At 37.0% G+C, this 23,015-nt stretch overlaps 2 protein-coding genes and 1 non-coding gene across 3 annotated transcripts; 1 reads left to right on the top strand and 2 right to left on the bottom strand.

Annotated features, from left to right (window-relative positions):
• Window positions 1-310: 310 nt before the first annotated feature.
• On the bottom strand, window positions 311-412 carry LOC133064771 (U6 spliceosomal RNA). The gene has a single exon (XR_009694713.1). It is a non-coding gene; the product is annotated as a U6 spliceosomal RNA (small nuclear RNA).
• A 4,298-nt stretch (window positions 413-4,710) lies between these two features.
• Window positions 4,711-5,643, top strand: LOC133051324 (olfactory receptor 2AG1-like). The gene has a single exon (XM_061135831.1). It carries the CDS (start codon window positions 4,711-4,713, stop codon window positions 5,641-5,643), a length of 933 nt encoding a protein of 310 aa, XP_060991814.1.
• Window positions 5,644-15,279: 9,636 nt separating this feature from the next.
• Window positions 15,280-16,248, bottom strand: LOC133051235 (olfactory receptor 2D3-like). Its single transcript, XM_061135782.1, has one exon. It carries the CDS (start codon window positions 16,201-16,203, stop codon window positions 15,280-15,282), a length of 924 nt encoding a protein of 307 aa, XP_060991765.1. The 5' UTR covers window positions 16,204-16,248.
• Window positions 16,249-23,015: the final 6,767 nt, after the last annotated feature.

The raw sequence follows: 23,015 nt of genomic DNA, 5'->3' as shown, positions 1-23,015 counted from the left end.
CCAATGAGTCAGCTCTTCACATGAGGTGGCCAAAGTACTGCTCTACAAATATTTAAAGGTTCATCAGTACCATTTTTCCAGATTCCATATATATGTATTCAAATACAACATTTGTTTTCTTCTTGCTGACTTACTTCACCCTGTATAACAGGCTCTAGGTTCATCCGTCTCACTAAAATTGACTGAAATTCCTGTGTATGGCTAATATTTCATTGTATTAGTATATATGTACTTCTTTATCCATTCATCTGTCAATGGACATGTAGGTTGCTTCCATGTCCTGGCAGTTGTGAATAGTATTGCAATGAACAAAAATTTTGAACACTTCATGAATCTTTTGTCATCCTTGCACAGGGGCCACACTAATCTTTTCTGTATCGTTCCAGTTTCAGTATATTTGCTGCCAAAGTAAGCACTTTTACTCACTTTTAGTCAGAATTTAAAGACTCTATATTTTACCACTTAACAGAATGAAAAATGAGAATAAAATTGGGAATGAAAATGGATTAGTCACAGTGGAAAACAGTTTCTGATCAACTTAATACACTTATCATAACCGAGCAAGCTCTCTACTAGGTACTTACCCAAGTGAATAACAACTTATGTTTACTTAAAAACCTATATGTGAATATTTAGAATGACTTTTTCCACAAACAACAGAAACTGGAAACAACACGAATGTCCTTTAACTGGTGAATGGATAAACAAATTATAATACACCTACACCCACACAACTGAACACTGCTCAGCAAAAAATGGTAACAGACTATTAATAGCAGAATTTGGATGAATCTCAAACATATGATGTTAAGTGAAAGGAGCTAAATTAAAAATATCTGAAACCATTCATATAACATGCAGAAAAACACGAAAATAGGAGCAACAGTAAACAGATCAGAGAGTTGGCAAGAGTTTGGGTGAGGGTGGGGTATGAATACCAAAGGGTAACAGAGAATTTGGGGAGTCAATACAACTTCTCTATCTTGATTTTGGTGATGGTCTTATGCTATATATATTTGTCAAAACCTGCAAAATATGCACTAAAGATGGTGAACTTTCCTGTATGAAAACTGTACCTTCATAAAAATGAAAAAATGTGGGAAATAATAATTGGAGATAAATATATATGAAGCTTTTAATATTCTACTTCGACAATCTTCTTTAAGTACCAATAGGAAAACTCCCCTGCCATCTTTTGATTTTTGTCAAGAATTTCAATTGCACTGTTTTGAAATACAAATATGTTTATTATTGGTCAGTTAAAATTAGCAACACATTTATTGAGTCAATTTTCGTGCTCACTATTGCTTCCTGTATTATAAACATCCCTAGGCATCACATTTTTCCTTGCTGAAATTATTTTATTGGGGCATCTTTGGTGGTAAAGTCTTGTGCTTCTGTTTGTAATTTGTTTTCACTCTCTAGTGATAATTTATCTATGCGTAGAGAGAACTTCAAGTGGGCAGTTATGTTCCCTCATTGCTTTTGAAGATGTTTCTTGTCTGATTACTGTCGGTGAAAACTCCACTATCTTCTGTCTGTATCTGTCTTTGTCAGTGGGAAATCTGTCATTTTTCTCTGAGAGCATTTAAAAGATTTTCATTAACACTAACATTCTCCAACTTTAGTACTGTCTCTATTTCTTTTTATTGTTCCTGTGCAATATTCACAGATTTGCATAATAACATACAATAACAGACAATAATAACATCAAAGACACATACTTATGTAGAGGATACAACAGATTGCCAGAGGTGGCTCAGACAGTAAAGAATGCACCTGCAATGCAGGAGAGCTGGGTTTGAATCCTGGGTTGGGAAGGTCCCCTGGAGAAGGGGACAACTACCTTCTCCAATATTCTGGCCTGGAGAATTCTGGCTTGGATTGTAATTCCCCCAGGCCTGGGTCACAAAGAGTTGGACACGACGGAGTGGCTTTCACACAAAGGTCAATGAAGGGAAGACCTGGTAATTACAGACTTCACAGAACAAAGCCATATTGAATTAAATGGTCCAGTCTAAGAGGATGATAAGAGAGGCCAGGGTTATGGAGGTGAGAAGCAACATTCCACAGATGCCCTAAAACCCACCTTAAATCTGGGGTAGAAGGCTGGCTGGCCATGAAAGGGACCTTTGCTTCCTGCTCAGTTCTGTCAGTAATTTGGAAACGGGCCATCAGTGCCTCCCTTAGGCGACATAGAAACCCAGGGCCTCCAAGCTCATTTAGTGAGAGAAGAGTGTAGGGATACAGCACCAGGAAACAGGCCCAAAGGGATTCATTACCATGCTGTTTCTACGACCAGCATTTCTAGGGGAGACCATTTCAGCTGAAAGGTTAGGCTACGCCCCTCTAAACACAGGGGTAGAATAGAGGGGGTGGGGTTATGGGATGAGGAAACTGGGCAACTTCCCCCAGGACAGGCCCTGGCTTGGTATTGGCCCCAGGGACAGTGAGATCAGTCATTGCTGGGTCTCCTTTGAGCAGCCTTTCTAATATCTACTTTCTCCAGATTCCCACTGCTTTCATATTTTTTCCCCCAGGCCTCAGCAAGAGTAGCATCAGTACCCATGAACTTTGTCTGACAAATGCACCATGGCTAGATGAGACACTTACTTGAGGAGCTGTGTGACAGAAGCAGTTCCTCCTAATTCTCTACAGGTTTGAGAAGAGGTAAGCCATATTCTTGTTCTATAGAAACTTCCAAGGCCCAAGGACTCAATTAGCTCTCTATCTGTAAGTGCCACATTTCCAGAGCACATCTGCAGAGGAGCTGAAGGAATAGGAGTCCTGTGCTTCTCTTGGTCAGACTCCTCAGACTTCTAATCCAACTTAGCGAAAATTTCACAAATTGAATACTGCTGGAAAGGTCTTATCTTCCTTCTCTTCATAGAAAATTTATTTTGCTTTATTTTATTTATTCAACTCTTTTGACTGCACTGTACTGCATGTGGGATCTTGGTTCCCAGACCAGGGCTTGAACCCTTGCTCCTTGCAGTAGAAGTGCAGAATCTTAACCACTGGACCACCAGGGAAGTCCCCTTCCTTCTCCTTTTCTACTGGATCTTCCTTGACCCTCAAACAATCCCCTGGGTAGTCAGTGTGGTTAGGCAGCTGGGTTTCTCAACCACCTGAGGTAAGAATATTGTCTCACTTTCAGGGATGTGTGCAGCCTCTTAAAAGACACCCAGTGCAGACCTAAGAACCTCAGCTGCTCTGTCTTCTAGGATCTCTGGTGCTTGGGCTCTATACCTCATCCCAACTCCCTCTATTCTTGGCTTTCTAAAAATGAAGAGGAATCAGTGAGGACTGATGGAAGATTCTATGCTACATCCCAGGCCAGGGTATCTACTTCCTGGTGAAAACATCAGGACCTGTCTTCAGACCCTGTGTACCTTTTCTGGCTTCTGATGAACGTATTTACACTTAGATTATAATAAATGCCTCCAAAGGAACTTTAAAAAGCACCTGATAGGTCTATCACATGCTCTAACACCTTTTTACCATTAAAATCCTGTAAACCCCATAGGGACTAATAGAAACCAGTAAATGTCAAGGCTGTGACACTGTAGAGGGAAATGACTTAGAGAAATATGTTTCACTTACAGATTCCTATGTTCAGAGTTGGATTTATCTGTCCGGTTCCTAAGATGCATGAGGCTGATTTCTGTCAACCTCAGATCCCTCTTTGGTTTTCTTCCTGAGATTGGGTACCACACCCCAAGAGCAGCTTCCAGAACACGAACTCATCTTCCTCCTCTTTGTGTCTCCTCAGTCTTGTGTGGATACCCTGGCTCTGCAGGAGGGAGAAGGGGATCTGGATACGGTGCAAGAAGCTAGGATTATTGAGCCTGATTACAACATACAACACAAACTCTTTTGCTTCTGACATCTTTTACCACTTCTGCCCAAAACAAACAATCTGAATTTCCTGAGTAGGTCCTTATTTTTTTGTCATATTTCTAAGTAATCTCAGGCTGACATTTTATCATAACCTGTTTAAAAATGACTCCTTTTTTTTTTTTTTCATTAATCCTAAAGGTTTAGCTTTAATAGTGACAGTACCTCAAACTCACCAATCTCTAGTCTCAGACAGTCTATCATCCCTTCCCTCTTAGGCTCATAGAGTGAGAGCCTGGTCCAGTGAACTAAGTCGGACATACTTTGTCTCTTCTAATGAGGCTGTGACTACAGTTTTGAACGCTGTAAGCAAAGTGAACATAAGTTATTTGGGCAAGTATATTGAGGTGCTTTATTGAAATCACATTTCTGTACCTGTTTTAGTATTCCGTTTTCAAAATAGGCCTATGCAGAACACTGACTGGGTATGTAAATCATTTGATTAAACATTATACTTAAAACCTAAGTACCAGAAAAATCAGAAGCATGGATGTCAGAATATTGCTTTATTGTTAGAAGAGAGGTGATTTGATCTTTCTGGGGAGATACATATTTCGGTTTTAGATCCTGAATAATATTCTCATGTAGTGACCTCTTACTGTTTAGCTATTACTGTGATGCTTATTCTTCAACTAGATGGGTTCTTCTTATCAAGATATTAAGAGTCAGAAATTGAGAGATCAAGAGGAAAAATCAGTTACCATTGGATTGGCCATCCTACAGGGCCTCTGATGTTACAAAACTATGGAGCCATCATAACAAAAATTCACCAAGAATCTACTTGGTTCTAGGCAACTAAAGAAACAACACAGGATGGAGCACTGGAACTCCACCCTGGGAAGTGGCTTCATATTGATGGGGATTCTGAATGACAGTGGGTCTCCTGAGCTGCTCTGTGCTACAGTGACAGTCCTGTACATGCTGGCTGTCACCAGCAATGGCCTGCTGCTCCTGGTCATCACAGTGGATGTCTGGCTCCACGTGCCCATGTACCTCCTGCTTGGGCAGCTCTCTCTCATGGACCTCCTCTTCACATCTGTTGTCACTCCCAAAGCCATCATAGATTTTCTGCTCCGTGAAAACACCATCTCCTTTGGGGGCTGTGCCTTTCAGATGTTTCTGGCACTGACAGTGGGTGGTGCAGAGGACCTCCTACTGGCCTTCATGGCCTATGACAGGTATGTGGCCATTTGTCATCCTCTGAACTACATGGTCCTCATGAGGCCAAGGGTCTGCTGGCTCATGGTGGCCACACCCTGGGTCCTGGCTTCCTTGAATGCATTATGTCATACTCTGTATACCATGCACTTCCCTTTCTGCATGTCCCGGAATATCAACCACCTACTCTGTGAAATTCCACCTCTATTGAAGTTGGCCTGTGAAGATGCCTCTAGATATGAACTCATGTTGTATGTGACTGGTGTGACCTTCCTGATTCCACCTCTTGTTGCTATCCTTGCCTCCTACACACTAATCCTACTTACTGTGCTCCACATGCCCTCAAATGAAGGGAGGCAGAAAGCTCTGGTCACTTGCTCTTCCCACTTGACTGTGGTCGGGATGTTCTATGGAGCTGCCACATTCATGTATGTTCTGCCCAGTTCCCTCCACAGCTCCAAGCAGGACAACATCATCTCTGTCTTCTACACGATTGTCACCCCAGCCCTGAACCCCCTCATCTACAGCCTGAGGAATAAAGAGGTTATGGGGGCCTTGAGGAGGGTCCTACGAAAATATATGCTGTGAACACACTTCACCATCTTGGGAGAGCTTATAGCTTGACACCAAAATTCATTCCTCCTCAAAGTCAGAAGTTTTCTGCTAAAAGTGAAATACTTATGACAAAGTATGACTCCACCATAGTGGAGAGTATATCTTTTAATAGAAAAATGAAGAATGTAGCTTTACTTGTCAAATGCTATTTTAAATTGTCTTTCTGTGAAGTAATTTATGAGATATGTATGAGACTGTATTTATTTAATTATTCACTTATTTGTTTTTATTGAATTATATTTGGTTTACAATGTTGTATTCATTTTCTCTATATAGCAAAATGACTCAGTTATATACATATATATATATACACACTCATTTTTATATTCTTTTCCATTATGACTTATCTCAGGATATTGAATATAACTTTCTCTGCTATACAGTAAGACCTTGTTGTTTATTCATTCCGTATGTAATGGTTTGATTTGCTAACCCCAAACTCCTAGTCTATCCCTCCTCTTCCTTTCCTCTTCCTTGGCAACCAGAAGTCTGTTCTCTGCGTCTGTGAGTCTGTTTCTATTTTGTAAGTAGGTTCCTTTGTGTTATAGTTTAGATACCACATATATGGGATATCCTATGGTATTCTTCTTTCTCTTTCTGACCTACTTCACTTGGTATGATGATCTCTATTTCCATCCATGTTCCTGTTATGTGCTTGGGCTTGGCTGCTCAGTCATATCCAACTCTTTGCGACCCTTTGGACTGTAGCCCACCAGGCTCCTCCGTCCATGGTATCTTTCAGGCAAGAACACTGGAGTGGGTTGCCACCTGCCTTCTCCAGGGGATCTTCCTGACCAAGGGATTGAACTCATGTCTCCAAAAGTGAAAGTGTTAGTCACTCAGTCATGTTCAACTCTTTGTGACATCATGAACTGTGTAGTTCGACCAGGCTCCTCTGTCCATAGAATCCTCCAGGCAAGAATAATGGAGTGGGTAGCCATTCCCTACTCCAGGGGATCTTCCTGACCCAGGGATCAAACCCAGTCCTCTGCATTGCAGGCAGATTCTTTACCATCTGAGCCATCAGTGAAGCCCCCATCTTCCTATAACCACCCTTTAAAGAAGGTTAGTGGGTCTAAAATTTGTACAAAACTCAAGGTCCTTGTCCCTGCTGTATGGTCTTTGCTTAGGTTTCCCAGTTGAAATTTTCTTTTTTGGGACCTTATATTGGTTCAGTATGGACTCCTGCAAGTCAGAGGTCCTGTCCCAAGTTTTCAAAAACTCCTCTTCCCATTTAACACTGTAGTTAATTGGGAAAACAAAGAGTAAATTTTAAATACAATATGATCAAATAACAAATGCTGGAGAAGGTGTGGAGAAAAGAGAACCCTCCTACACTGTTGGGGGGAATGTAGTTAGTGTAGCCACTATACAAAACAGTATAGTGGTTCTTAAAAAAAAAAAAAAAATTGAGTTACCATATGCTCCAACAATTCCACTCCTGGACGCCTATCTGGACAAAACTGCGTCAAAAAGATACATGCACCCTATGTTCGTATCAGCACTACTCACAATAGCCAAGACATGGAAGTAACCTAAATGCCCATTAACAGATGAACAGATGAAGGTATGGCACATATATACGGTGGAATACTACTCAGACATAAAAAGAATGAATTAATTCATTAGTTGTTAATTAAGTCCATGGGGTCACAAAGAGTCAGACATGATTGAGTAACTAAGCACTGCACATGATAATTATAATTAATTATTAAATCCAAGGCTGATTCATATCAATGTATGACTAAACCCACTGGAAAAAAAATAATAATAATAAAAATAAATAAATAAAAAATAAATAAACCAAGTATATAATTAAATCAATAAAAATATACTAGTTGTATTCAATATAATTGTTTAATTATAGTTATTTATATCATAATTAAATATTGTAATTATACTTTGTGGGGAGCGGCTTGAAAGAGCTGACTCTGGGAGCTGCCTTGATTGATTATCAAGGGTCTGTTCACAGACATAGCTCTCTGTCCCGCCACCCCTCTGGAATTTACTATCCGAGTTAACTCCTAACAGACCATTAGTGAGCCTTGAATGCACACAAGGTGCAGATAGATGGCTTTGCACGACTGCCCTTAAGATAAATAGGATGGCTTTGGTGCCATGAGAGAGCTCTGGTTATTGTTATCTTAAAGATGATGTACATGGGGAAGAATTTTCTTTGGGATGCCTCTCTTCTTGGTTTAGTATGTATGTAACCCTGAGAAATAAAGAATCATCGTTGACTGCAGCGATCCTCTCGACCCCATCTGTTCTGTCTCTTTATTTCTTAGCCTAAAGGAACGCGTAGTGTTGCTCGCTGAAATCTTCCAGCTGGCCCCGCAAGTGGCGCCCAACAGCATGGAGCTCAACGAAAGTTCCTTGCGGCCGCTGCCCATTGAAACTATTAAGGTAAGTAAGAGTGTGTGTACTTGTATATTGAGGGGCAGGAAGGAATATTGTCGAGAGTATAAACCATGGGACAAGATAATAGTCGTCAGTTGTTTGTACATATGTTACAGATAATGTTAAAGGATCGGGGAATGCAGGTTACTAAAACAAAATTGCAGACTTTTCTTAGTTTTGTTGAGGAAGTATGTCCCTGGTTTCCGCAGGAAGGGGCTATGAGTTTAGAGATTTGGAAAAAGATAGGGAAACATAGAGCGGGGCCATGGACACTCTGCCGGAATGAGACTGCTACTGTATATTCTATTCCTAACAGCACACACTCACTGTGGGACTGGTCGCCAGACTCAGAGAGAAACCCCGGAAAGGAAAGTAACAGACAGTTTGCAGCGAGAATTTGGAATCTTGGCGGCACCCTTGTTTATCAAACTGAGGTCTGGAAGTTGCTGGCCGCTTTTGAAACAAGCGGATCCTTCATGCAGACTGGAGAAAAGGTTAAAGGTGGATTTTTTTGGAATGCAACCTGGAGATATCCTCGGGCTTGTGTACCTTATCCATTTATGATTATTGCTGGTTCTGTAAATCTTACTAAGAATAATAGTCAATATTAGATTCATTGTTTTAATTATACCCTAACCAATTGCATTTGAGGAATAAGAAATAATTCTGGAGTCTTAATAGTTAAACAACCACCATTTGTTATGTTGCCTGTAAATCCTACTGAGCCCTGGTATGAAGAGTCTGGGCTTGAACTATGGGAAAGAGTGCGCACAGCCCTTGCTAGGCCACGAAGGGGGATAGGATTAATAATTCTAGGAGTAGTAACGCTTATAACTTTAATTGCTTCTGCTGTTACTGCTTCTGTATCTTTAGCTCAATCTATGCAAACTGCTAGCATTGTAGACGATTTAGCAAAAACTACTTCCAAAGCTTTAGGGATTCAAGAAGATATAGATAGAAAATTATAGGATAGACTAAATGCGCTTTATGATGCAGTAAGATTTTTGGGAGAAGAAGTGCAAGGGTTAAAGCTAAGAACAAAAATTAGATGTCATGCTAATTATCGTTGGATTTGTGTAACTCCAAAAATTTATAATAATACTGAGACCCCTTGGAATAAGATAAAATTACATTTAGATGGTATTTGGCATAATGAAAACATTTCCTTAGATCTATTACAACTTCATCAGGAAATTCTTGATATAGAAAATGCTCCTCGGGCTAGTATGGATTTGGCAGAAAATGCTGAAGAGTTTGTTAACAGTTTGTTTTCCAATTTTCCTTCAATAACCTCACTTTGGCATCTTTTTTCAGGGGTCGTGGCCATGCTTCTGGTATTAGCGCTTTTTGTGTGCATTACTCCTTGTATCATAAAGAAATTTGTCAAAGAGATGTGGGACATCAAGGCTGTCCTACACAGTAATTATTTACGCCAAAAGAATCAGGCGTGCCATTTTACTAAATAAAAGAGGGGGAGCTGCGGGGAGCGGCTTGAAAGAGCTGACTCTGGGAGCTGCCTTGATTGATTATCAAGGTCTGTTCGCAGACATAGCTCTCTGTCCCGCCACCCCTCTGGAATTTACTATCCGAGTTAACTCCTAACAGACCATTAGTGAGCCTTGAATGCACATAAGGTGCAGATAGATGGCTTTGCACGACTGCCCTTAAGATAAGTAGGATGGCTTTGGTGCCATGAGAGAGCTCTGGTTATTGTTATCTTAAAGATGATGTACATGGGGACGAATTTTCTTTGGGATGCTTCTCTTCTTGGTTTAGTATATATGTAACCCTGAGAAATAAGGAATCATCGTTGACTGCAGCGATCCTCTCGACCCCATCTGTCCTGTCTCTTTATTTCTTAGCCTAAGGAACGCGTAGTGTTGCTCGCTGAAATCTTCCGGCTGGCCCGGCAATACTTCATTATTAATTCATTCTTTTTTATAGCTGTGTAGTAGTCCATTATATACCCATACCACATCTTCACCCATTCATCTGTTAATGGGCATTTAGTTTATTTCCACATCTTGGCTATTGTGAATAGTGCTGGTATGACCAAAGGGGTGCATGTATCTTTTTGACTTGTAGTTTTGTCCAGATAGATGCCCGAGAGTGGGCTTGCTGAATCATATGGTAATTCAATTTTTCTCTTTGGGGGAATCTCTATGCTGTTTTCTATAGTGGCTGCACTTACATTCCCCCCAACAGTGTAGGAGGGTTCTCTTTTCTCCACACCCTTTCCAGCATTTGTTATTTGATCACATTGTATTTAAAATTTACTCTTTGTTTCCCAATTAACTTTGTTTCCCAATTAAATGGGGAAGGAGGTTTTGCAAACTTCAGACATGACCTCTGACTTGGAGGAATCCATATTGAACCAATATAAGGTCCCAAAAAAGAAAGTTTCAACTGGGAAGCCTAAGCAAGGACCATACAGCTGATGAGATGTAGTTATCAGGGGCAGGGACTTGAGTTTTGTACAAATTTTAGACCAACTGACCTTCTTAAAAGGGTTTTCCAGGTGGCTCAGTGGTAAAGAATTCGCCTGCCAATGCAGGAGATGCAGGAGACACAGGTTCAATCCCTGGGTCGGGAAGATCCCCTGGAGGAGGAAACGGCAACCTGCTCCAGTATTCTTGCTTGGAAAATTCCATAAACAAAGGAGCCTGCTGGGCTATGGTCCGGTGGGTCACAAAGAGTTGAATGCGACTGAGCATGCACACACGACCTTCTTAAAAGATCATGTTAGCAGCCTAGTTTAATGCCCACACTAGTAGTGGTTTGGATGTATTTGCATCATGTTCACTCCTCCTTTTTCCAAACATCAGCCATCATGGAAACTCCCCTGTCTGGACACTCCAACAGGTGTTTTTTATTTGTTTATTTTTGCTTGTTTTGTTTTTGACATGGAGACTTTTTAATGCTGCCTAAAATTCCAAAAGTACTAAAATGAGTAAAAGAGAAAAACAAGGCATCAGCAAAGGTTGCAAGTAAACAGCTATGTTTATTATTTCACGATAAACAAGCACACAAACAAGACTGGTTTTCCATTATCTCAAAGTTATATTGAAATATCCTTACACTTGCAAAAGGTATGTTTGACATGTATAGATGTGTGAGTCTACAGATATGTATTTATGCTGAAAAGGAGGACTCACATGAACATACAAACACATATTTATTCTTTAGTAGCTTAAATATGCTGTGCTGCTACCATTTATAGTACAACAAATAATAGACATTGTTTTCTCTTTTTGCTTATTGACTCCAGTAAATCCTACTGGTTTCATCTATACAATACATTCCAAGTGTGGGCATTTGTTGCAGTCTCTCCCCAAAGCATCTTAGTCCAGTCACCATAATCTGTTGCCTATTGTTCCACAATAGCTATTTCTTATTTCCATTCTTGTCCCTCTATAATCTGCTTTCTCCCTTTCTCCTTCCTTAAACTATTTATGAAGGTTTAAGATTGACCATCATAAACATATCAGAGCATTTCACTTTTCAAGAAGGATACACATGATCTTGCTGTGTCTACCCAGTCCATATTTGAATCTGTGCTCTCTTACATTCACTCTAACTCCTTTGACCTTCTTATTGTCCATTACACGGTTCAAAATTATTTCTGCTTTAGAGCCAGTTAGTAGCTATTCTCCTAGCCTGTGATGTTTTTCTGTCAAATCTGCTTGTCTTACTACTTCTTATCATTCACATCTTAAAAATCTTAACTTTTCAAAAAGGTTACTGATTAAAGTGTCATGCACCCAAACCAAAAGGCATTATCACACACTGTGTTTTAATATTTTTCATTGTATTTATCATTATGTAAAACTTTCTTACACCTTGGTTTACCTGCTCACTCTCTGTTTCCGCTTTCCAAAATTAAAATTCCATGAGAGCATGGACTCTGCTATGTGTGTGTCATAGCTTCTTCTCCATAAAAATTGAGGTATGAATATAGAATAGTCTCTATAATAGCAATGTATATGCATGTAAGTGCCTGTATATATCTTCACTGATGAAATAGAGGAATATGCTATGTTTGTACATACAAAGATTACTATTTTATTTAAACACAATATATTAGATTTTTGCTAAATAACCTATAAATTCAAAGTTATAACTATCAAAACTTTAATGGCATTTTTAAAAGTGAATTTGGATAAGCTAAGAGGTAGAAAATTGTAGAATAGATGATATGTAAGAGAGATGTCCTACCAACTAAAACTACAGTAATTGAAATATAACAAAGTGTAGTAGCTGATAAATATGCAATATTCGTATTGAAATTTAGTATATTTTATGGTGTATTTGATATTAATGGGAAAAGATGAGTAACCATACTAGAAAAAATGGCTAAATATTTAGGAATTCATATTACATGAATTCCTAATTCATAATACATGAATATGTATATATTCTCCTAAAATAAATTCTAGATTTTTTAAAGATCTAATGGTTAAAACACAGTCTAATGTCAGGCTGTCCACCCCAGGTTCATGTCCCTCTTCTTTCTGTGCATATATGGGACCATGTGGTTGAACTTCAACCAGTGGAATATGATGTGTGTTCCTTCTCAGGCACAAAACCTACCAATGAAAAACCTTTTAATCTTCATTTTTCTGGATATTGACATGCAAGATAACCATGAAACCTGCATTTAGCAGAACTTCTGTCAACCTAGGTCTATACATCTTCCACTCCATCTCTCAACTAGAATTTGTATAAGTGAAAAATAAGCTTCTGCTTGTTAAACCACTGAGATTTGAGATTTATCTGTTAGAACAGGGATTGATAAACACACCTGGGGAAGTTTATGGGAACACATTCATCTTTGTATTGTCTATGACTTGCTGTCCCACGGCAATAGTAGTTGTGATGGGACAGTGTGGCCTGCAAAACCTAAATATATTTAGTTTCTACCCCTTTACAGAAAAAGTTTGCTGACTACTATGCTAAAGCAAATAGTATTATTTTACATAAAGGAAAACTGTAAGCAGATTAGGTAGGGGATCACTGTACAAAGAGAACCAGGCATGGCTTCCTTGACATAGGAAGCAGGCATTTTTCACCTAAAATATTTTGTGGTCTAAGTCGGGCCATATTGCTAGCCCTTGAGCAGGTCTCAGTAATTAATGATCTTAAGGGAGCAAAAGAATACAGAAAAGGCAAGAAAAACAAGAAATCCTTCCTTCTCTTGACTTTGCCTTAGCTGTGTCTTTTGACTTGATACCCACCAAAAGGTGAATCCAGATTTGGGGTATCAAAACTAGAACTAGAATTGGAAGATGACATAGAATATTTTTGTTATATTAAGGGTGAGAAAAGCCTCTCTTAGTAAAAAGAAAAGGACTCTAGCCTTTTACCACCACCCCACATCACACCTTTATCTGGTTGACTCTTATATCCTTCAGTTTTCAACTTAAAAGTTGCCTCTTCACAAATTGATTCTGTATGATTTCCAAAAGTCTATAATTATGCCATTCAATTATTCTGCTGTAATAATCTTTGCCAAGATCAGTAGTGACCAAATTGACAAATTCAATAGGCTTTTATCAGTAATACATAAAACTCTGAGTCATTTGAGAAATCTTTCCTGGACAGTCACTCCTCTCACCACATCTGACCCTCCATCTGTTTCTCTGATTCTTGCTGCCTCAGACTTGATTGGCTATACTTCCACCTTGAAATGTTGGTAACGGCAAGGTTCTGTCTTGGATTCTTTCCCACTATCTTTCTTGAACATCACATCTCCTCCACAATTGCACTTCAGATTTGCCTTGGGATATTGTTACAAAACATCTGTATTGCCTCCATCTTTGCCACCCCGTGGTCTATAATAGGACCAAGAATTTGCATTTTAATATAACTCCTTCAAGATTGCAATGCATAAGCTTGGTTTTCTGATTAAAACCTTTGGCACATATCTTAAGATATGTCAAATTTCACTTGCAAATATATACAGTAAACTTGAAGATCGATTTCTCTAGCCCATATCTCTCTTTTAAACTCTAGCTTTATCCATTCATTCTAAAACAATGTTTCTTGAGCAATAACAATGGCTGGATACTTTACTATAAATGATAATGTAGAGATCAACAAAGCAGTCACAATTTTTACTGCCGTGGAATTTGCAGCCTAATGGATGACTCAGATGTTAAGCAAATAATTACACAATTGGCTTCTACAAAAGCCATTCCATTACCTAAAATGCAGTGTACAATTTTTAGTGTGCTTAAGAATCACTTGGGACTCATTACAAATGGAGAATCCTAAGATCAACTTCCCTACTCCATCGTGTATTGAGCAATATTTTCAAAAAACAACCTAGGAATCATTTTAAGTCATAATATGTAAAACTATGGTCTGCATTATAAATGTCTTACCAAGGCATAAAGTAGTGCCACAGTTCTCATTTTCTTAACTTCATCCTCATTATCTATTACTGTCTTATAAATTATCCATATTCAACATTTTCAGAATTACATGCTGGGCAAATTCTTCAGTACAAAAAAGAGTGTTTTTCAGTCTAGATTCTTTCTTACTTTCATCTTTATAGCTCATTATTTTCTTAACATATACATACTCTTAGAAAAATTCTGCCATTTGCTGTTCATTAAATATTCTCCCTTTAAAATTTCAGATATTGTTAAAATGAGAATTTTAAGCTATGCTAGAAATATAACACCATCAAGACTTTACTTTTTTTACATCTATAGCCTGATCTTCCAGAAATATACCTGAAATATATGATATATTCAAAATATATTTGATGAATGCATGCAAGTGCATGCATTTTCAATAAAGAAAATGAATCCATTTGCCAGAAATACATTCTTGTATTTGTGATAGTTTTGTTTGCTTCTTTGTTTTTTTGATGTCCAGTTGTCTACTTGTTTTGATTTCCTTATTAGCTTGTATGGGCTTGCAGAGTAGTGACTGTTTATTCATCAACTTTTCATTTCCTTCCTTCCTTTCTTTCTATATTTTTCTCCCTTCTTTTCCTTTCTATATTACTTTCCTGTGTCTACCAAGGTCCCTTGCTTTGATTAGGCAATATGCTGAACTTATTTGAGAAGACATGTGGGAAAATAGGAGAAGAAAACAGAAATGTAGGAATGGAATGAAAATGGGAAAATTTTATAATAAAGTCACTTCTCTCCACATTCCTAAAACTGTCATCAAAATCAGAGATTCCCACATTCAAAAAAACTATTTTGCAGTCACCCTCTTGAGAGCCCCTTTGACATCCTTGTTCCTCAGACTATAAATGATGGGGTTCAGCATGGGTGTGACTGCTGAGTAGAAAACAGAAATCACTTTATCTCTTTCATTCATTATCTTGGAGTTCGGTCTCATGTAGGCAAATATTGCTGAGCCATAGAAGAGGACAACAACAGTGAGATGGGAGCCACAGGTAGAGAAAGCCTTGAGCCGTCCCTCCCCAGATTGCATCTGGATCACAGTGGAGATGATATTCCAGTAGGAGACCAGGATCAGGGAGACAGGAGCTAGGAGGATGGCCACACCCATTGCAAAGATGGCCATTTCTGTCCTGTAGGTGTCTGCAGAAGCCAGCTTCAGGAGGGCAGGAGGTTCACAAAAAAAATGGTTAATGATATTGTTCCCTCGGTAGGGCAGACACAACGTGAATGTGGTGTCCACCAGAGACACAAATGCTCCACTGGCCCAGGACCCTATGGCCAGCTGGGCACATACCCAATGTGTCATGATGGTGGTATAGCGCAGGGGCTTGCAGACAGCTACATACCGGTCATAGGACATCACTGCCAGCAGAGCACACTCAGTACACCCAACCAGAAGTAGAACAACTATCTGTGTTGAGCATCCAGCAAAGGAAATGGTTTTCCTTTTGACCAGGAAGTGGACTAGCACCTGGGGAACTGTAGTAGTAGAGAAACAGAGATCAGCAAAGGACAAGTTTCTAAGGAAAAAGTACATGGGTGTGTGGAGCCTGGAATCTATGTGAATGAGCACAACAATAAGCAGATTTCCCAGCACAGTCAGCAGGTAGATGATCAGAAAAAGGAAGAAGAGCAGGACTTGTGTGTGTGGGTCCTGTGAAAGGCCCAGGAAGACAAATTCAGTCACATATGTTTGGTTTGCTTCTCCCATGAATATTTAATACTCTTTATAGGTCAGCACCAAGAAAAAAAAAGCACACACATATTGATCAGTTAAAAACTATATGAGTAACAAGCATTTTATCAATCAATATACAAAACTGGGCCATTGACTTCCAACTCTTATCTGCTTCCATATGTTAGAAGAGTTTTCTTTTTGCTTGGTAGTTCTGACAATTGAAATCTATTTCTGATTTTTCTCTGCCCTTGAATCTTTCAGTAGAACCAGAGAGCCAGCAATCATCTTGAATATACTAGATGACCGAGCCTTGGCTGGACTACACATAGGTCTGAGAAGATTATAAGGGCTGCTCACAGTACATCCTTCCTTTTATATGAGCTTGGGAAACAAACATACTGCAGTTGCTTTAAACCTGTTAGATTTTTATATTGCAAACTGATAACATTTGTGAAGGCAGATTTTTGTCTTTATATTTACAAAGTAATCCTAAACAAGTGCTCTGAAGCCAGGAAAAGGAAGTTAAAGGAAGGTATTGTTGTTTGTAATCCCAGCCCTTAAATTCACCTGTCATTTGTTCTCATTGTGAAGAGGACGCTGAGGTGCATCAGTAAAAATAGCTGCCTCTCTGTGGTGTCCTTTCAATATGCCCTATTCTGTCCTCAACACTCTTTTCTCTCTCTTTGCACAAAGCCCTTTGGCAAGAATAACACTAATTATCGTGTGTCAGGCAATGTCCTGGGGCCAGTCATTATTGTTTCTTTATCCTTTTAATTTTAAATCTTAATTCCATGAATTAATTATTATTATCCCCCAAATACAGAAGATGAAACAGACTCAGAGAAATTTTCAAACTGGTTCCTCTAAGCCTTTGTCACCCTTTCTATATCCTGCGATTATGTTCCTTTCTCACTAACAAACTGGTTGTGGAGAAGGTTAAGGTTTAGCCCAGTTCTCTCCACTCCTTGAAGATAAATCCACAGACTTTCTCCGTTTTAAGGGTTTTAGAGCTCATCCACTATGGCAGAGCTATTTATCAGTTCAATTCAGTCGCTCAGTCGTGTCTGACTATTTTCAACCCCATGAACTGCAGCACACCAGGCCTCCCTGTCCATCACCAACTCCCAGAGTTAACTCAAACTCATATTTATAGGCCCACAAATAACAGGCATATTTGAACATATTTTAAAGCATTTTGAGGTGTCCTGCCTAAAGGACAATAGAGAGAATTCACGGAAAGATATTGAGAAAACTGACAAAGATTATTTGCGGATCTCTAATTGTACATCTTTAAAAAGCTCAAAGAGATCTAAAGCAAGCTTAGTAAGATGAGTAAGTGAAAAATAAGTAGAAATTTTAGTAAAAAAAAAAGAATTCCTTCACAGTCACTAAACTTAACAGTATACAGTTAAAAAACATTCAAAGACCTATATGAAGAAAACCAGGAAACATTATATTTGAATAAATGAATAGGCAGAATTAATTTTATGCATCAATTCAGTCAGTTGCTAAGTTGTGTCTGACTTACACAAAACATAATCTTGTAAAGATGTTCATTTCATCCAAATTAATCCATAAATTGATTGAAATTCCAACCAAATTCACATAAGATTTTTGTAATGGAATTTAATAAGCTTATTTTTAATTTCTTCTAGATTAGTAATTTTATAGTAGAAAATGAGGTGTGGAAAAGAAAAATGATGGAGTAGAGGAAATATACCCAACCAGATATAAAATATGTAATAAAATTTTCCATGCTTATTAATATTGTATATAACCAGAAGTTAAAGTTTATAACCAGTATAAAGCATTTGACCAATAAATATATTATAGAACAGAAATATTTCCTAGTATGTATGAAAATTTTATATTTGACAAATGTGGCATCTGAAGTGTATCACTTAGTAAAAGATATAGAACAATTGGATATTCACTTTAGAATATTACATGTATATGTTTATATAAGCATATTTATACATACATATAAGTATAAGCAATAATTAATCCCAATTGAATTATCTAATTTTTAAAAACACTTTAATTTTCTATGTAATTAGATAGTCTATCTATTTTTTGATTTATCTATCTATTGGTCTATTCAATCTTTGGGTAGTAAAAACTTCCCTAAACAAGCACACACATACATACACACGAAGAGAAAGAAATCATAAAGAAAAATGCCCACAAAACTGGCAATTTAAGAATATCAGGATGCTATGAGTGAATGCCACTCTAAACAAAATTTAAAATAAATAAATCTGAGAAAATATTTGCAAACAGTTTAACAGAATTTTAAAATTATTCTTAACTATAAAGGACTTACAAAATCAATTGTATATAACTATATAGCATAAATACATACATAGGCAAATTGTCAGACTTTGTATGTGATACCTCATTTTAATCTTTTAAATGGAGTGTGAATGGGTGTGTGTATCTGTGTATACATGTATATTTGTGGCATATGTGTGTTTCCACAGTCATTTCTCCTATAGTGAGAGTCAACTGCTCATGGGCTGCTGCCATTTGTCAGGAGACGGCATAACTCACTGATGGGCAGTTGGGGCTCGGTAGCTAAACTACAGGGTTTAAATCCTAGTTTTCCTGGTTGATATGTGACTAATAGCAAATTACTTGGCTTTTCTGTGCCTTGCTTTGCTCATCTGCAAAATGATGAGATTAATAATACATATCTTATAGTGCTTATGTAAACATTAAATAACATACAAAGCATTTAAAGAAATTAGGACAGTAAACAAAGCTAGCCCATAATATTATATAGAATATCCCATTACAGTAATGGGATTGTAATCTAGAAGTAACTGAATATTAGGAAAATGAAGGACAAAGCATAGTAACACATGGCTGCTATGCCTGAGTGAGGAAAATGCTTCTTCTCCCTGTTTTTACACTTTTCCTTCTTTTGCCCTTTGTTCATCTTTTGGAACTGGATCTGTGTTGCTAGCAAAATTCAATGTTAAGGCCAAATATGATAGGGGATGGAGAGGCTTCTAAGTGTGTAGAATGAAGGGGCAAAGACAAACTTAGTAGTTTGATTTAGTCATGTTTTTCTCTCTTTTTGAAAGTCTTACTATGGAAATTTCCAAACATGTATGAAAGTGAAGAGAATAGTAAATAAAATGTCAAATACTTAATAATAAGATTCAAATGCATTAACCAGTTTTGATAATTTGATCATCTAATTTATTAGAGTTTGACATAATAAAATGTACAAATAGCTATTTAAAAGCTCCTTTATTGCTGAAAGTCTAAAAGAGAAATTATTGTCATATAAGTCTGACATTAGAACCTAGCTTTTTCTCAAAAGTCAAACATAAAAAATAAAAATAACCATATTTAAAGATTCTTACAAAGTCTAGAAGAATAGTTTGTATATATGATTTGTAGATCAATAGAAATTAATCTGTCAACAGTGATTATCCCCAGAAAGTAGAATTCTCGAGGGAGCAGGGCAAGTGACTGAGATCACACTTTTACTTTTAAACCTTATCTATACTCTTTGACTTGTACAATGCAGCCTGCATTTTCTAAGTAAAGAAGAAAATTTAAATTATTTAAAATGAAAAACCTGAAGGAATTACAATGGTAATACAGTACAAACAATATAAATTATAACAATGAAGATAATATTAGAATAATGTAAAAGCTGAAAGATATACCACCGGATCAGAATAAAAATTAGAACCTTCCAAGGCTGTGCAAGAATTGTGTAAATGCTTCTGATAAGTCAGTAAAGCACATATTATTCAGCAAATCATGCTGAAATGATTGACCACAGGCATACCTATTTTTAATTACACTTCACTTTACTATGCTTTGCAGATACTGCATTTTTTTTTAAATAAATTGAAGATTTGTGGCAATTCTGAGTTGAGCAAGTCCACTTGCACCATTTTTTTTTTTTCTGAAAGCATTTTTGCACTTAGTGTATCTGTATCGTGTTTTGGTAATTCTCGCAATATTTTAAACCTTCCACTAGCAAAAAGATTATAACTTGCTGAAGACTCAGATAATGGTTAGCATTTTTAGTAATAAAGTATTTTTTAATTAAAGCATGTACATTTTTTTTTAGACATAATGTCATGGCACACTTAATAGTCTTTAGTATATTTAGTGTAAATATAACTTTTATTATATGTGCTGGGAAGCCAAAAAACTCACGACTCACTTTATTGCAATACTCACTTTATTGCAGTGGTCTGCAGCTGAACCCCTAGTATCTCTGAGGTATGCCTAGAGTTGACAAACAACTGAAATGTGTCCACTTCACTCACTACAAAGAAAACACTACAGAAGGGTGAAGGATATGTGTCTGCTCATTACACGTGGATACACACATATAAATAACCTTAAACATTTAAAAATAAGGTAACTATCCATTGATCTCATGTAGTAGAATACCTTTCTGAGCATTACAACAAAAGTGCAAGCTATAAAAAAACCTAACTTATTTTACCCTTTACACATTCATTCAAACAGGACAATAGCAAGAAAATACATAACCTGATTTTAAAGTGAAAGAACTGAATAGATATTTCTCAAAAGAAGGCATACAAATGGCCAACAGGGATATGAAAAGAGGCTCAGTATCACTAATCATCAGGGAAATATAAATAAAACCACAATAATCTCACACCTATTAGGAGAACTACTATTAAAAAGACAAAAGATAACGCATTTTGACGGAATGCGGAGAAAAGGGGACACTTATATTGTTGGTGGGAAACGATTTGAAAAACAGTATGGAATTTCCCCTCAAAATTAAAAACAGAACTACCAAATGATCCAGTGGTCCCACTTCTGGATATATAATCAAAAGAAGTGAAATTTGCATCTCAGAGAGACATCTGCACTCCCAAGTTCATTACAGCATTATTCACAATAGCCAAGATTATGGAAAGAGCCTAAGAATCTGTTCATGGGTGACTGGATAAAGAAATTATGATACAGACCCCCACACACATATGCAATGGAATATTATTCAGTCTTAAAGAGGAAGGAAATTTTGCTATCTGTGACAATTTGGATGAACCTGATGGACATTATGCTAATTGAAATAAACCAGAGACAGAGAGACAAGTACTTTATGTCCTAATTTGTATGTGGCATCTGAAAAATTGATCTCATAGAAGCAAAGAGTAGAATAGTGGTTACCAGGGACTGGCAAGTAGGGACAATAAGAAAATGTTGATAAAAGGGTAAAACGTTTCAATCAGACAGGTTGAATAAGTTCTGAAGCTCTGATATATAGCACAGTGACTATGGTTAATAATACTGTACTGTACACTTATTTGCTGAGAATAGATTTTAATTTTTCTCCCCCCCCCAAAGTAACTGTAAGGAGACAGATATATTAATTAACTTGATTTTTGTAATCATTTCACAATGTATACATACATCAAAACCTCACATTGTGTACCTTAAATATATACAATATATATGCAATTTTTATTTGTCAGTTATAACTCAGTAAAGCTGGGGAAAAGTTTTTAGTGCATTCACAAAACAAAATTTGAAAGTAAACAACAACATGGAAAAATTAACTTTAGCAAATGTAGGAGATCAAGGATTAATATTCTTGATATTAATTTTATAATTAGTATTAAAAGTCTAATGATAATCAGAAAATAAATTATAAATATAGGAAAAAGGTATACACATGAGTTGACAATTCATAATTAGTAAATTTCAATCTCAATACAAGAAAAAGCACATTAAAATTAGATGTCTTTTTGACCATCACATTGGCATGAATTTTTAAAATTTGTAGTATTCAATGATAATGAAGTTCTTGTTTTTTTGGAAACAAAAATATTAAAACCTGCATAATGGGTAATTTGTCAACATAGAGAAAATGCCTTGAAATGAGCAGTATACTTTGATAAAGTAAATCAGACTTACTATTTTGTCATGAATAAATATAATAATAGTTCATCAAAAAACAATATGGATAAAATAAATCTGTGAGGATTTTGTTACAATATTATAACTAAAACTTTTTAAAAGAAGAAATGTTCTCAAAATATCAAATATAGAACATACAAATGATGGAATACTATGGAGTCCCTGAAAAACTGTAAAATTATTTAATATCAAAATTTTGCAAAATATTTAAGATGAAATGTGAATTGTAAAAATATTTTATATTTAAAAATTTGCCTGGTCAAAGTGTTCATATGTGTGTCTTTCTGGGTGATGGGATTATTAAAGTTTTTTCTTTCCATTTTTATGTGATTTTACATCTATAATAAAAACAAATTGTTTTGTATGCAGAGAATAAGTAATCTTTCACTCAATCCTTTGTTCTCTATTTTCTGCCTACCTCTTCACTCTCATCTCTTGCCTCTTCCTATCCTCTGACTTTATATTCTGGACCATTATAAATATTGTTTCTTAAATCTGCTTTTCACTGAGAGGTCCTGCATTAAACTCTTGATAGTCATTATCCCATTCATTCTTTAGAATGATCTTACTCTTTGGTAATATCATCCAATTATTTTTCATAAATAGTGAAACTGAGCCTTAAGATAGTTAAGTAACTTTTAAATTTTAACTACGTTAACTTTTTCCTCTGGGGGAAAAAAAAGAAGCTGCACAACCTTCCTTCATCATACTATTCCTTGTTGCTATCTGACTTCTGTTCCTAAGTTCATCAGTTACTCATTACCCATCACTTCTACTTTTTCATCATATTGTCGGGCGAGTGTATGCTCCTCGGTTCCTGTCTCATCACAGCAATGATTTGGAGTGACGGACATTAAAGCCCTCAGCGCATCACAGCTCTCAGGTCTTGGACAAACCGTGTCATGGCTCTTAGACAAATC

This window comes from Dama dama, chromosome 1 (assembly GCF_033118175.1).
Source record: "Dama dama isolate Ldn47 chromosome 1, ASM3311817v1, whole genome shotgun sequence".
NCBI lineage: Eukaryota > Metazoa > Chordata > Mammalia > Artiodactyla > Cervidae > Dama > Dama dama.
This window is presented reverse-complemented; position numbering and strand designations above follow the sequence as displayed.